A 15535-nucleotide genomic window follows, 5' to 3' on the forward strand; every position below is an offset into this window, starting at 1 on the left:
TGTGCATGAATATGTGAGTGTAGGCACGTGTGCACATGCGTGTGTGCATGTCTGCACGTGGGTGCACAAGTGTGTGTGCCTGTGTGCATGCATGTGCATGTGTCCTGTGTCTTGTGAGTGCACATGTGCCCCCATAACTAACCCTGTCCGGCTGCAGCTTCCCACGTGGGATGGGATGAGCAGAGCTGAGGGAGGACCCACACCTGTTTTCTCAGATCACACACTGTGTAAGTGGGTCCAGCTCCGTCAGCTCCACGATGCTGCACAAGAGAGAGGTTCCTCTCAGTAGTGTTCTGGAAGGCTCTTTGTCCTCGACCCAGCAGCACCAACAGCTGTTGTACAGGGAAGGAGGGGCTGCCGAGGGGCACCTGGGTGGCTCAGTCGGTTAAACATCCAACTCTTGACTTTGGCTCAGGTCACGATCTCATGGTTGTGAGATCGAGCCCCGTGTCAGGCTCCGTGCTCAGTGGGGAGTCTGCTCGGGATTCTTTCTCTCCCTCTGCCCTTCCTCTCTGTCTATGAAATGAAATGAAATGAAACGAAATGAAATTTAAAAGAAAAGAATGAAGGGGCTGCTGAGAGAGGCAGAGGGCTCTGAGGGAGATGCAGGGAGGGCAGGGGCTCCTGAGAAGTGGTTCCTGGGCTGGGCCCGCAGGATTGGTGTGGCTGAGGTTCTGGATAAAAGGAGGAGCGTGAACCCAAACCCTTGGAGTTGTGCTAAAATGTGATAATTTACTGAGCGTGTTCCCACTGTGAGGAATGCTGTGATGCTTAAACTCGCTTAATCCCACAAAGTTGTGCAGTAAAGTATTGTGAACAGCGTGCAGAGGCAAGCCTTGCAGACGTGAAGCAATGTGGGGATTATAGAAGGCAGTTTGCTTGTGAAGGGGTGGGCTGGGGTGGCTTGAGGGCAGCCAGAGGCCGTCTGTGTCAGGTGGGGACTTGGACCTGGGCCGGTAGGTCGGGGGTGTCGCGGACGCTGGGCACGTGGGCAGTGGCTGCCCTTGCTGAGGCAGCTGCTGGTGTCTGAGTGTGCCAGGAGTGTCTCAGCAGAGTGTTGTGGACCTGCTTTTTTGCACAGCCAGAGCAGGATGGGGGATCTCCTCAGCTCTGAGAAACAGGGACCAGGGCCAGGGTCAGCAGTCCAGGGTCAGCCAGGGAGTTCAGGGCAAGCTGAGCTTCCAGGTAGGAAAGATCCTGAGAAGAAGCCCGGACAGTGGTGCTAAGAGGTGACAGAGTCATCTCTGGGCCACACCAAAACATGCCCCAAGTCCCTGTCTTGGAGCTGGCCACGGCATCGCTGCCTTTCTGCCCCATATTGGTTCCCACTGATGGCAGGAGCCAAGTGTGACCCGCCGGCAGGCCCAGAGGCGGGAGCAGGGGGCTGGCCATACGTCCGTCTGCACCCCTTTCCCTCTGTGCCGGCCCCTCCTGGCGCTGGTTGACCCGGTCACCCTCACTTAGGTGGCCTGTCCGGCAGATTTCTGCCAGGGTCCAGCCCGTCTGCCGCGCCACCCCTCGGAGCACCCCTGCCCACTCTTCCGGTCCCGGGAGAGGCCGCGGAAGGCAGCCCCCTGTGTTAGGGTGCCCGCGCGGTTCCGGCCGAGGCCCCGCGGCCCTGAGCAGAGCCCCCCCCCCCCCAGGCCGGTTCGACTGTGTGGTGACCTCGCTGAGGAACGTCCTCAACATCCTGGTCGTGTACGTGCTGTTCATGCTCATCTTTGCGGTCATCGCGGTGCAGCTCTTCAAAGGGAAGTTCTTCTATTGCACGGACGAGTCCAAGGGGCTGGAGAGGGACTGCCGGTAAGCCAACGCAGCGCGCGTGGGGAGCCCTGCGAGGCCAAGGGCTCTGGGAGGGGCCTGCAGTGTGCCTCTGTCCCCAAGGCCACGCCAGGGACTTTTGGCTCATTTTCCTCAGCGGAGTCAGGGACCAGCCACTCCCGGGCGACATGCTCTTCCTGCCCATACACGTCGGGGAACACAAGGGGGCCACTGGCGTACTGCTGGAGGCTCTAGGCTCAGCTCTAGGACCAACCAAGGGGCTGCGCTTTCTGGACCTGGCCCTGCCCTGGAGGAAACAGGAGAGGTGCCCTCGGTGGGGAGAACCAGGGGAAAGGGGAGTGGGTAGAGGTGCGGGAGCTGAGCAGGGCAGTGCGGGCAGCTCCTTCTCCACGCACAGTGATGGTCCAGGTGCCTGTGTTCGTGCAGTGTTCTCTCCTGCGAGTACGTCACCACGTACTTAGCCCTTGGTGCCTGCTGGGCATGGGGGACGTTCCCAGGCCGAGGCTCTTGTGAGCAGTGCTGCTGTGACTCCTCCAGGGCTTGTGTGCTGGGAGGGCGTGTACGCAGTGCAAGCGTCGCAGTGCGATCGCAGGGCTGTGCTCTGTGCTTGTGTTCAGCTTCCGCAGGTGCAGCCACGTGCGTGTGTACAGTCACACTCCTGCCACACACGTGACAGCTCCGGTACTCCCCAGCGGGGGCAATCTCGTGCGTTCTGTCTTTGGCTCTTTGGCCTTTCTGATATCGGGCTGGTGGCATTTCTCTGCTGCATGATTTTCACTGTGTGGTGGCCAGTGATGCTGGGCGCCTCTGCAGGGGACCGACCGCTCAGGTGTCCCGGGAACGGTCCGTGCAAGCCTTCGCCGGTTTTCCTGTGTGGGTTTTCTTTCTCTTTCTGATTGATTTGCAGGGATTTTGTAAAGTCCTCGATAGTCATCCTTCATCAGGTCTATGGGTTATGGTTGTCTTCTCCTCCCTTGTGGGGTACTTTCAACTTTTTAAAGTGTGTCTTTTAAAAAACAAAGTCTTGATTGTAGTATAGTCCAATTTATCTGTTACATTTAGTACTCTTTGTGTCCTGTTCAGAAAATCTATCTGAAGGTCAGGGAGATGTTATGTTTTCCTCTAAAAATTTTGTTTTTGCCTTTCACATTTAGATCTGGGATCTATCTGGGGTTGATTTTTGTGTGTTAGGTGAGATATGGATAAAGATAAATTTTCTGTAGCTGGATATCCAGGTGACCCAGCATCCTTTCCCCCATTCAGTGATATTCTTTGTTTTTTTTTTTTTATACCTAATTTCTTCTGTAGCTGGATATCCAGGTGACCCAGCATCCTTTCCCCCATTCAGTGATATTCTTTGTTTTTTTTTTTTTTTATACCTAATTTCTTTTTTTTTTAAAGATTTTATTTATTTATTTATTTGACAGAGATAGAGACAGCAGCGAGAGAGGGAACACAAGCAGGCGGAGTGGGAGAGGAAGAAGCAGGCTCATAGCGGAAGAGCCTGATGTGGGGCTCGATCCCATAATGCCAGGATCACGCCCTGAGCCGAAGGCAGACGCCTAACCGCTGTGCCACCCAGGCGCCCCGATATTCTTTGTTTTTATTAAAATCTAATTTAGGGGCGCCTGGGTGGCTCAGCCGTTAAGCGTCTGCCTTTGGCTCAGGTCATGGTCCCGGGATCCTGGGATCAAGCCCTCATCGGGCTCCCTGCTCGGCGGGAAGCCTGCTTCTCCCTCTCCCACTCCCCTTGCTTGTGTTCCCACTCTCACTTGTCAAATAAATAAATAAAATCTTTAAAAAAAAGATATAATTCGTATGATTCATCCATTGAAATTACACAATTCAGTGATTTTTTTTAATACATTCACAGATACGTGCAGCCATCACCACAGTCAATGTTAGAACATTTTCATAAGTTAAAAAGCAACACAAAAACCTCCCATATCCTTTATTACCCACTAGCTCCCCATTTCTTGCCCTTAGGAACCATGAATCTATTTTTTTGTCTTTCTAGATTTCCCTGCTCATATAAAGGAAATCGTAAATACGTGGTTTTTTGTGTCTGACTTCATTTACCTTCATGGTTTTGAGGTGACCCGCACTATAGCATGTGTCAGAACATCATTCCCCATTACGGTTGCATTTTATTCCGTGCTGTGGGTGTGGTACAGTTCATTTATTCGTTCCTCTGTTGTTTCCATCTGTTGGCTGTTAGGACTGATGCCGCTGTGAGCGTGCGTGTGACGTGTTTGTGTGGACAGTGGTGTTCCTGTCTCTGGAGTGTCTGCCTAGCCCTGGGCCTACTGGGTCCTGTGGTGATGCTGCTTACCGGTCTCAGGGACTGCCAGACTTTTCCACCATGGCTGATCCATTTTATTTTCCAGCAGTGTGGGAGAGTTCTGATTTCTCCACATCCTTGCCAGTGCTTGTTATTTTCCTTTTTAAAAATCAATTATAGCCACCCTAGAGGTATAAAGTGATACCTCGTTGTGGTTTCCATGTGCATTTCTTGGATGACTTGTCATGCTGAGCAACTTTTCATGTGCTGTTTGGCCATTTGTATATCTTCTTTGGAGAAATGCCTCTTCAGACAGTTTACCCATTTTTTAAAATTGGGGTATTTGTCTTTTTTATAACTGATTATAATAGTTCTTTTTATATTCTGGATTCAAGTCTTATCAGAGAGACGATTTTCCAATATTTGGTCCCGTTCTGTGTGTTGATGCCTTCTCTGAAGCACGAAGATTTACATTTTGATGACGTCCAATTCACCTACTTTTTTCTTTTGTTGCTAGTGATTTTAGTGTCATATCTCACAATCCTTTCCCTAATTCGAGGCCTCCTGTGTCTTCTTCTAACAGCTCTCTAGCGTTAGNTTTTAGTGTCATATCTCACAATCCTTTCCCTAATTCGAGGCCTCCTGTGTCTTCTTCTAACAGCTCTCTAGCATTAGCTCTTTTTTTTTTTAAAGATTTTATTTATTTATTTGACAGAGACAGCCAGCGAGAGAGGGAACACAAGCAGGGGGAGTGGGAGAGGAAGAAGCAGGCTCCCCGCAGAGGAGCCCGATGTGGGACTCGATCCCAGGACTCTGGGATCACGCCCTGGGCCAAAGGCAGACGCTTAAGGACCGAGCCACCCAGGCGCCCCTCTAGCATTAGCTCTTATCTTGAGGTCTTTGGTCCATTTCGAGATGAGTTTTGTACATGGAGTGAGGTAGGGTCCAGCTTCCTTCTTTTGCGAGTGGACACCCAGTTGTCCCAGCACTCTCTGTTGAAGACCTCCTCCATTGGATGGACAGCCCGGTCAAATATCAGTTGACCATAGACCAGTGGGTTAATTTGGACCCTTTGTCTTTAACCTCTGACCTACGCCCTCATTTCCAGGGGTCAGTATTTGGATTACGAGAAGGAGGAGGTGGAAGCCCAACCACGGCAATGGAAGAAGTACGATTTTCACTACGACAACGTGCTCTGGGCTCTGCTGACACTGTTCACAGTGTCCACGGGAGAGGGGTGGCCCATGTGAGTACTCGCTCGTTGTAGCAGGCCAGGCTAGAGCAAAGGGGCAGCTCAGGCAGGGAGTCCCTAACTGCATCTGTTGGTGTTTTAATCACCCAGCAAATACACCATAGGCTCTTGTACCTACGGGTGAGACATGGTTCTGCCGTCCAAGAGTGGGCAGCCTGGGAAGAGCAGAAGATTAAGGCAAAGTGCACAGCGTAATGATTTCCTGAAAATCGTTTTTGAGTGGCTGAAGACCAGAGGGAGGGTGGGGCTATTCAGTGTCTCCTGCCTACCCTTCTGGCCTCAGTTAAGGGTGGACAGAGGGATTTATATGTTCAGTGCCACACTGGATGACAGGGGACTTCCTTTGGGACTGGGAGGACCTCTGCTCAGAAGATAGGATCAATGCTGTGCCAGGAGCCCAGGACTTTCTAAAGACAGGCGAAGCTGGGTATGAACTGGTATGCTGGGCATGAGCAGATGTGAGCCAGGAGTAAGCAGGGCAGGACTCCTGGGCCTCCACCTATCCTGTGGTTAGGACCTCTGGCCCCTGGAGACCTCCCCGTGATGACCCTCCAACAGCCCTGAGTACAAACCCTACCGGGAAGGTAGTCTACCTCAGGAGACTGAGGTCCTGGGAGCGGGCCTGGGCCTGCAATGTTAAGCTCCCCCTTCCTCTTGCTGTCTCTGGGCTCAGGGATGGAAGCCTCACCTGTGATGCAGGTCTTGACTTTCCCGTGGCTCTGTCCTCAGGGGTCCCCCTGACACTTGGTGTCTGCCCTTGGTGCAGGGTCCTGAAACACTCTGTGGACGCCACCTACGAGGAGCAAGGCCCCAGCCCCGGGTACCGCATGGAGCTGTCCATCTTCTACGTGGTCTATTTCGTGGTCTTCCCCTTCTTCTTCGTCAACATTTTCGTGGCCTTGATCATCATCACCTTCCAGGAGCAGGGGGACAAGGTGATGTCTGAGTGCAGCCTGGAGAAGAACGAGGTGGGTGGCTCCCTCTTCTGCCCCACGTGCATGTGCAGTGAGTGCTCTGCTGGGCTCCCCTGATGGGCAGCGTGGGCAGGACCGTTGGACTTCCTTTCCACATGAGACTCGCTCACTGCCGCACAGTTGGAGGCCAGCGCAGGTGCAAGGAGAGACTGAGTGTGGCTGGTCAGGGCTGCCTGTGAGGATAGAGGAGACAGGTGTGGGGTGCAGTGGGTGGTGCAGTGTGGGGTTCCTCCCACCCCTGCCATGTTCCCCGTGCTCCTTTCTCCCCCTGCAGAGGGCTTGCATCGACTTCGCCATCAGTGCCAAGCCCCTGACGCGGTACATGCCCCAGGACAAGCAGTCGTTCCAGTACAAGACATGGACATTTGTGGTCTCACCTCCCTTTGAGTACTTCATCATGGCCATGATCGCCCTCAACACAGTGGTGCTGATGATGAAGGTAGGCGGGCCGAGCACGGGTACGGCGGATGCCAGCTGGGGTATGAGAGCCGTAGTTGCAGCTCATCATGTCCTGGTCGGCATGGGATGCCTACAGAAGCCCAGTGCCCTGGGTTGTCTTGGGCTGAGACGGTGAGCGTGTGCTGGGAGAACGCAGGGGGAGAGCCGGGATAGGTGTCCCTACCCGGGGCAGGCATGCAGTTCTCTGTGCGCGCTCTGGCAGGAGGTCAGGGTGGTCCCTGGTGGGGTGTCTTGGGGCAGTCGAACCTGTGGCCAATGGCACTCATTCCCCATGCAGTTCTATGACGCACCGTATGAATATGAGCTCATGTTGAAATGCCTGAACATTGTGTTCACATCCATGTTCTCCATGGAGTGCGTGCTGAAGATCATCGCTTTTGGGGTACTGGTAGGTGCCTTGGCTCCCTCTTGGCCTTTTGGTGGTCTGCATTCTGGCTCCCTCTCTGTAGGGGGAACTTCAGGGACTTACAGCTTGGACCTGGGAATTCCCCAAGCCCCCAGAGCAAATGTGACATCGCGGGGGCCCTGAGGAAGGGGTTGCTCCAGTACTCTGAGCTGCCTGAGCTCTGCCCCTAGCCCAGCTCCTGGAGACAGGCGGGGCCAGGTCCCTCCTCTCTGGACACACAGCTCTCAGTTCTGCACCTGCCCAGACCCACAGGTGTTTGCTTACCCAGCTGTGGTGTCTCACCTGGGGTTCCCCATCTGTCCCTTTGCGCCTTTCCTGATTAGGGGCTCCTCCTGCAACTCCTTGCCTGGCAGAACCCTTATCAGCCTCTAGCAGTAACTGCTCTTTTTTCTCTCTAGAACTATTTCAGAGATGCCTGGAATGTCTTTGATTTTGTCACTGTGTTGGGAAGTATTACTGATATTTTAGTAACAGAGATTGCGGTAAGTAGCATTTCCTGTCCTTCCTCCGGGGTCCCAGACTGGTTTCCTTTTAGGCGGTGCTCCCTCAGGGTGCCTCCAGGTCCTGAGTGTTAGCCCCTTCTCTCTTGCCAGAGTTCCCCAGGAGCCCCTGGAAAGAAGGAGGCTCCTCTCCAGAGGTGGAGTTGAGGATTGGGGATTGTCTTGGGAAATGCTCTTTCTTGGATAAGAAAGTGGTTTCAAAAAGGTCTTCTAGTCTGGTGGTCTGAGAGTCACCTAGGAGCTCCATTATAACAACTGAACAGGAAGACAAGAACCTTTTAAATCTGTGTGTGTCCAACAGATCTAACAACTTGGCACAGAATTACATGAACTAAAACCAACAGGCATTTAGAATATTTTAGAATATCAGATTTGTTTTACATATGTGTGTGTGTGTGTGTAAATAAAATGAGATACTCATTCATATCAGACATACACGGATTATATGTAAAAACTGACCAAGTGCTAAAACACAAACCTGTCTCAACAAATTTCAAAGAATCTGAATCATAAAGCAATATTCTTTGAGTACAATGCATTAAGTTAGAATTAAACAGCAAAAAATCTCATCTGTGTCTTAGGTTGAATTCTCTAGGAGCAGACACTATGGTGGGCTCTTGTACAACTCATTCTTAGGAAGCACTCACAGACAAAACCATGAGAGAGAGGTTTGGGGAAATGGATGTGTAAGAGAAGAAGGATCAGAAATGTGTCTGGAGCCAAGTGTTGGGGTGAATTTGGTTCATCCCCCATGGGGGCTTGGAGACAGGGTGGTCACACCTCAGAGCTGCAGAGCTCTTGCCTCTGTACTGATTAGTCCACAGCTAAGGGCTGCACCTGGAGGTTTCAATTGTCAGATACCTCCAGCTCTTCTCAGTGCACCCCACATGAAGGCAAAGCAAGCTCTGGCACCACTGGGGAGGAAGAAATATCAGGCATCATGGTAACAGGGCCGCACTGGAGTGCAGGAGTGTCTGCTGTTAACCTGGCCCCACTCAGCTCTGCCCACATCTCACACTGGGTTCACTTCCCTCATTCTTCAGGATGGTGCTGGTCACAATGTCTTGGAGAAGAGGGTTGGTAACCAGCCAGAGCTAGTCTGAGTTAAGTTGATGTTCATTAACTTATTCTCCCTATCCCCCTTTTAGGGTTCCCTGACTGGTGCCCAGCCTTCTGTTGCTCTGGTTGCTGGGCCGGATGAGGCAGCCTACACTGTCACCCTATGTAGCCCAAGCCCTTGCTTGTCATACCCTGTGTGGCTCTGGCTGCCATGGTAGTCCAGTCATAATTAAGACTGGTCATAGAGCATCTAGAAAGGCCCTAGTGAACCCTCTGGTTTCCAGGTAGACTTCTTCCTACCCTATGTAGTGGTAGCTCTGCCCTTCTCAATAACCAGCATCAAATACCCTGGCCAGCCTGGAAACTCTGCTCTGCCTGCTGGTCTTATGGCATGAGGAGCNGGGGGGGGGGGGGGGGGAGGCACACCATGACTTTGGTGTTGCACAGTGGAAGCTTTCCCTACCCCTTCAGCCTCTCTATTTGCCAAACCTAAACTTACGGAGACGATGAGAGCAAACCTAGGGTTGCTGGATGATAGTGAGCGGGGCCACCCCTGCTTCCACCCCTTGCTTTCTAGGTCTGTGCAACAGTTGGGCACCCAGTACCATCTCTTGTCTGTCAGTTCATCTTGAAGGACAATATCCCAACCCCGTGAGGTACATCACCAAGCCAGCAATTCATCTGTGCCTTTAAGAGGCTTTTTCAATATTTTGTCAGGTGGCCACCTCCTGAGTGATGTTGAATAAGATATGCCATTGGATCCTGAGTCACCTGCTCCTTTGTACATCCTTGTGCTTGCTCTGAGTTGATGTTATGCAGAATCCCATATTGGTAAATCTCTGATCCTGGTGCAGGCCAAGGTATTCCATCAGTAAAGACAAACCCACACCCAGAGTATGAGTGATCCCAGTTGAGACAAACCACTGCCATTTCCAGGTGAAAGGATTCCCATGTAAGCAAATTACCACCAAGTGGTTGGTTGACAGCCTAAAGCATGGTGCATTGTAGAGGCCTAGTTGACTTCTGCTCATAATGGGCTGGATGTTTAGTAGTGGCCATGGCTGGATCAGCCTTGCTGAGAGGGAGCCCACCTGTTGGGCGCAGGCACAGCCCTCATCTCAGCCATCGTGGTCATTCCATTCATGGATCTACTATGTGAACATTGGAGCTGGTGAGGATAGAGGCTGGCTGTCATCTGTTGGGCCTGGTTTTTAGTGCCCCTACAGCTATGGATGCTCTGTGGTGGACACCAATGTGTAATACAAGGACCTGCATGCATGTTGCATCCATTCCCTAGGTCCATCTGGATGCCTTTCCCCAAACTTTGTTCCCTCTGGAGCCCTGGCCAAGCTTTAGCTCTTGCCTAAGGTCCTGTAATCCATACCATGGGCAACTTCTTTCTCCATCCACACCATGGCTGATCAGGTTCACCACCTAGAGCTCTGGCTCACCACTGTATTTCAGGTCGTGTCTGTGTGGGGTTCTAGTGAGGCTGCACCAAAGTGTTGAGCCAACTGCTTCGTATATCAGATTTGAGTTTTTCCTCCTGGCTTTAGTGATCATGCCATGATATGTTGGGGTAGGAGTGAGCTAAGGAAGACAGGTGCAGCAAAGGTGAGAGGCCTGGGGCACTGGGCCACCTGTCATGTGACTGTGCCCTCTAGCTGTGCTTGGGTTTGGCTCTGGTTGCAGCACTTCTTCATAATACTGGATTATTGGCAGGCCTGCAACACACACTCATAAGGAGAAGTATTGGTGTCATAGAAACAGTTGTCTCATGGTCAGACACAGTCTCCACCAGGGCCCAGTCGCCAGGAGTGGCCTCTCTCATTGGTGATGTCTTCAGCAGATGACATGGCCTTGCTCCAGAATCCCAGGTGTTTGCATTAACTTTTCTAAGTGGGCTTTCCAGGGACTCCACACAGTGTCTTTATCTACCACAGACACCCCAGCACTGTGGAATCTGTTGTATCTTATGGCCCAAATTATAGGGCTCCTGGTACTGTAGCATGGATCTGCTAGAGAGCCCTCTCTTGCTCTGAATCCTCTCAAACCTAGCAGCTTTGTGTCATCTGATAAATGGGTCACAACAGTATTTCCTAAGGGGTGTACGCCATCTCTAAAACTCAAGGGAGCCTACCAGGAAAAGGAAGTGTGAGGTGTGATAACTAATTTGTCTTGCCTCATACCACTGATTACAGTAGTCTTATGCATTAATTAGGCTTCTACCTAAAATATGAGGAAAGGTCATTCTTACCCTAAACAAATTCTTCCAATGAATAGAAAAAGAGTGAACATTCTCTATTTGTATGAGACTAGTACAATCTGTGCAACAAAATTATGTAAAAGATAGAGTATAATAAAGGAAGATCATATTCCACTCTCACTCATTAATGTAGATGTAAAATGCATCACAAAGTCTAATTTACATTAACAGATCAAATGACACTATTAATGTGACCTTGTCCTGGGTGCAGAGAAGACGTTCAATAAAACTCAAATTGTATTCATGATAGAAATTATTAGCAATCTAGGAATTATTGACTTGATGAAGAGAATTTACCAAAAATCCTGTGCTACCATCATATAATGGTGAAATTTGGAAAGAATTCCCTTTAAAATTAGAAAAGGACGATACCTGTAAGCACTCCTTCTTTTCCACATTGAACTTCAGGCCCTGGTCAGTTCAATAAATTGAATGTCAGCTCCATGAGGATAAAGGTTTTGTCTGGTTCGCTGCCATATTCCAGTGCTTGGAATAGTGCCTGACATTTTAGGTATTCAGTAGACACTTGTTGAATGAATAAGACAAGAAAAATAAATAAAACACCTAAGTATTAGAACAGAAATAGACAAAGCTGTCATTATTCATAGATAGCATTATTAGCTATGGGTGAACTCTGAAATAATCTTAAGCTGATAAGAGTGTTAACATGGTTGCTGAGTAGAGAACCTGAGTGAGTAGCTGACTGCGTGTCAGTACAGCAGCAGCGGTCCTGACTGTAAGCCTAACAACACTTCATGTGGAAAGGTCCTAAACCGCAGTGAAAGATCGTAAAGAAGACTTAAATAGATGGTGTTATACAGCACGTTAAATAATAAATAGTGTCAGTTTCAGAGATGGTTTTGCCCAAATTGATCCGTAGATTCAATGTAATTTCAATAAGTGAATTTGTTTTTGTTTTGTCTGTTTTGGAAATTGACAAGTTGCTTCTAAAACTCATTAGAAAGAGCCAAGGCCCCTTAAATACTTGAGACACTTAAGAGCAGAAGGTGCTGCTGGGGCAGTGGTGGCGGAGACATACTGTTCTGTTGGTGATAAGATTCATTATAAAGCTAGAACGTTAAGACTGTGGCGCTGGCTCAGGGATCGTAAATGAGCCAATGGACAGAATCAAGAACCTAGAATCCCGAAGGTCACTCCTATATGGAAACTTGATGTATGACTGTGTTACTTAGTGGGAGACCATTCAACAATTGACGTGGGTATAATGATCAATATAGGGAAAAACAGAAATTGGATCTTCACACCATTCACACAAAAAAAACCTATTTCGACTGGATGAAAGTACTTAATACAAGAGGAAAAACCTTTAAAAATCTCAGAAGAAAATACAGGAGATTATCTTTAAGATCTCAGGATAGGGACTGGTTTCTTCAACAAAGAATAGGAAGCACCATCCATAACTGGAAAAAAATCCTATAAAATAAAGAGCCTCTGTTTATCAAAAGAAGAAAGAACAATCCATTTAGAGGGAGGGGATATTTGCATCCCATTCCTTCATGTATCCATTTTAAGTATTTATGCACTGCCTATCATGTGGTAAGCAGTATTCTAAGTGCTGGGACAAAAGATGAAAATCTCTGCTCTTCCGGAGTTTCGTTCCAGTGAGAGAGACACAGTGCTACACAGTGAGAGGTACTGGGAGCAGGCAAAGCAGAGAAGAGCTATGAGACACAGGGCGGGGGGGTGCTTTGATGGCTGTGTGTCCAGACAAGATGTCACTGAGTTGGTGACTTCCAAGTCAAGATGTCTGGGTTTGGGAGGACGTGGAGCAGGGGGGCCTGGGGAAGCAACACCGAGCCCTGCGCCCGCCCTGCACTTGCAAGCCTGAGGGAGGACGTGGGCACACTGCTGCAGGAGCAGCGTGTACAAGGGGTGAAGCAACATGGGCAGAGGAAATGGGGAGCAGGGAAGGGTTTGCAGTTGCAGTAAACTTTGGTTTTTATTTTGAGTGAGGTAGGAAGAGGAGTGACATGATCTGGCTTTTCAGACCCAACCTCTGCCTGAGAATATAATGCAGCCACAGGCAGAGCGGCTAGGCGACTTAGGGCTTAGTTGGGTTATCCCAGAAACAGGCCCCAAGACAGGAGTTCAGTACAAGTCATTTATTTGGGAGGTGATCACAGGAATACCAGGGGAACAAGGAAGTGGGCCAGGGAAGGGAGGCAGCCAATACAAGGTACTATGAAGTCAGTTACCACTGTGGGTCCTCCATTATCCCAGCAAGTGGCAAGGTGACTGGGGTATTTTTCAGCAAGTGCTGTCAGCCACTAGTCGAAGGCTGCTGGTGAGAGGGGTCTCTGGCACTTGTGTCCTGGCCTGGGAAAATTCTCAGGAAAAAAAGGTGTAGATCCTGACAGTTGAGTATGGGGCCTGTGAGGGTATGAGTGCCACTGAGCACCACGGCAGGGGTGCTGGGGATTTGGGCGAAGGTGAGAGACCATCATTCTGGATGGATTTTCCAGTAGAGCTGCAGATGGACCAGAAGCCAGTGTGAAAGTTGAGGCAAGAGCGGCATCAAAGTCTGAGCACTTGGGACATGGATTATCGCTAATTGAAAGGGGGACGACTGTGGGTGGAACAGGTTTGTTACGGACTGTGTATGTGTGGACTGGGAGCAGTTTGTACATGTTAGATTTGGCCTTCCCGAAGGAGTCATCCAACAGGCTGTTGGACAGATGGGCCTGGAGTTTGGAGAAGAGATTCATGCCATTGTCATAAGATTGGGAACCATGAGCATATAAGATGATATCAGATCCATGAGACTGAATGAGATCAATAAAGGAGAGAAAAGAATGAGCTACTGAGCTCTTGGATGCACCAACATTTAGTGACAAAGGCATGGCCAGAGGGCGGAGGGGTTTTCCAGACCACTAACAAAGGTTAGTGTCCAGATTGTGCAAGGCTCTTCTGTGAATCATTAAGAAAAACAAAAGCAACCAAATGGAAAAAGCTAAAGGTATAATTGGGCATTTTACTAGAAGAATAAGAAACAGAAATGACCACTTAACATAGGAAAAGCTGCTCAACCTTATTTGTAATTAAAGAAACGTAAAGTGAAATGACCTTGAGATGCCATTTCACACCCTCCGGCTTGTCAAACAGGAATTCCAGCCATGCCCACGGTTAGCAAGTGGGACAGCCCAGCCTCCACACTACCGCTGGGGTGTTCATTGGACAAGCTTGTTGGAAAAGTGCGGCAGTCCCTAGAAAGTTGGACAGAGGCATGTCTGCAGCTCAGCGACTTCCCTCTTAGGTACATACCAGAGGGTGTCTGGGCGGGTGGCCTGGAGACACGCTCACACAGACGTTCGTGGCTACACCGTTCACAGTAGCAGCAGAATCACTCATTGTTCTGTACGTGAACACAGTGGAGTGACACTCGCACTCGAGTGTGGTCTCCACACCAAGAGGGATGGTTCTCAGAAGCAGTTTGCTCACGGTCAGCGCAAGTCTGCCCAAGTCCGAGAAGGCTGCATCCAGTAGAGTTCCGTTACAAAGGTTAAGAAAAGTCAAGTATAACACGTTTTAAGAGTTTGCGGTAAGGCAGCGAAGAAAAGCAATTATTAACAAGAATTAAGTGTGGCTGCTACACCTGGGGAGGAGAAAGGGAAACAGGAAGGGCTTCGAAAGTAATGGTGACATTTTGTCTTCTTTAAGCTGGGTGATGAATATACGGAGATTTTATTATTTGTCTTTGAAATTTGCATCCATACACATATTTATACATATTCTTTGGTGTATGTGGTATATTTCATGGTTTTAAAAAATTAATAATCCAAATAATGTGGGGAAAAGTTCCGAGCTGCCATTTTCACAAAAAACCCAAGGATGTTCTGTGACACCAACCATTGCCATTGTGGCATTGCCCAAGGGCTTCTCATCCAGAAATAGTTCATGCCAGTATGGTTTTTGGGAGGAGCGAGCTGGCTGCTGATCCCCACGGGCCTAATGCTTGGACACGGGGATCTTTGTTCCCAGGAGAAAGGGGATAAAGGGTTCCAAACACTGAGCTCCCGTCTGCACGGGCACTGCTCTGGGGGTTTCTTCCTGTGTGGTTCCTCGCCAGAGAGGGCAGACTGATGAACAGGCATCAAGGGCGGGGGTTGCCAGACATGCAGACAGCATGACGCCCAGCTGGCTTCTAGGGACACCTCCGTCTCCAGAGGGGCCCACACACAAGGCAGAGACCTTCTGTAGCCCAGCTGCCGGACACTCGAGACTCGTTGGTGTCTGTTCCTCAGCTGCTGGACACTCGAGGCCAGGGTAGCTTGTAGTTGTATCAGGCCTTACTTCAGATAAGCCCTCCATGGCCGTGCCATCAGCCCCGATGCCCAGCAGGGCTGGTGGGAGGGCTGAGGAGCTGCCTGGCTTGGAAGCGCCCCTGGGCCCTGGCCGCTAGTGCTCTCGGAGCTTAGTCCTTCACCCTGCTCCGCCTAGAGGGGAAAAGATGAAAGGAAGCCGTCGTGTGGATTAGTGGCGTCTTTATTTTCGTTCGTTTGTAGTCACTTCATATGTTACTTTGTGAATGTACTTTT

General features: G+C 49.9%; 1 protein-coding gene across 1 annotated transcript in view; it reads left to right on the forward strand.

The window, feature by feature from the left end:
- The window catches only part of CACNA1B (calcium voltage-gated channel subunit alpha1 B), a gene marked incomplete at its 5' end in the record, with an annotated part of 170645 nt that overhangs the window by 118914 nt on the left and 36196 nt on the right, over positions 1–15535 (forward strand). The window contains 6 exons of the mRNA XM_034663768.1: positions 1644–1803; positions 5172–5309; positions 6082–6283; positions 6564–6728; positions 7026–7136; positions 7553–7636. Coding sequence (XP_034519659.1) covers positions 1644–1803; positions 5172–5309; positions 6082–6283; positions 6564–6728; positions 7026–7136; positions 7553–7636 — 860 coding nt within the window. The remainder of the gene's footprint in view (positions 1–1643; positions 1804–5171; positions 5310–6081; positions 6284–6563; positions 6729–7025; positions 7137–7552; positions 7637–15535) is intronic.

This window comes from Ailuropoda melanoleuca, chromosome 7 (genome assembly GCF_002007445.2).
Source record: "Ailuropoda melanoleuca isolate Jingjing chromosome 7, ASM200744v2, whole genome shotgun sequence".
Classification (NCBI taxonomy): Eukaryota; Metazoa; Chordata; class Mammalia; order Carnivora; family Ursidae; genus Ailuropoda; species Ailuropoda melanoleuca.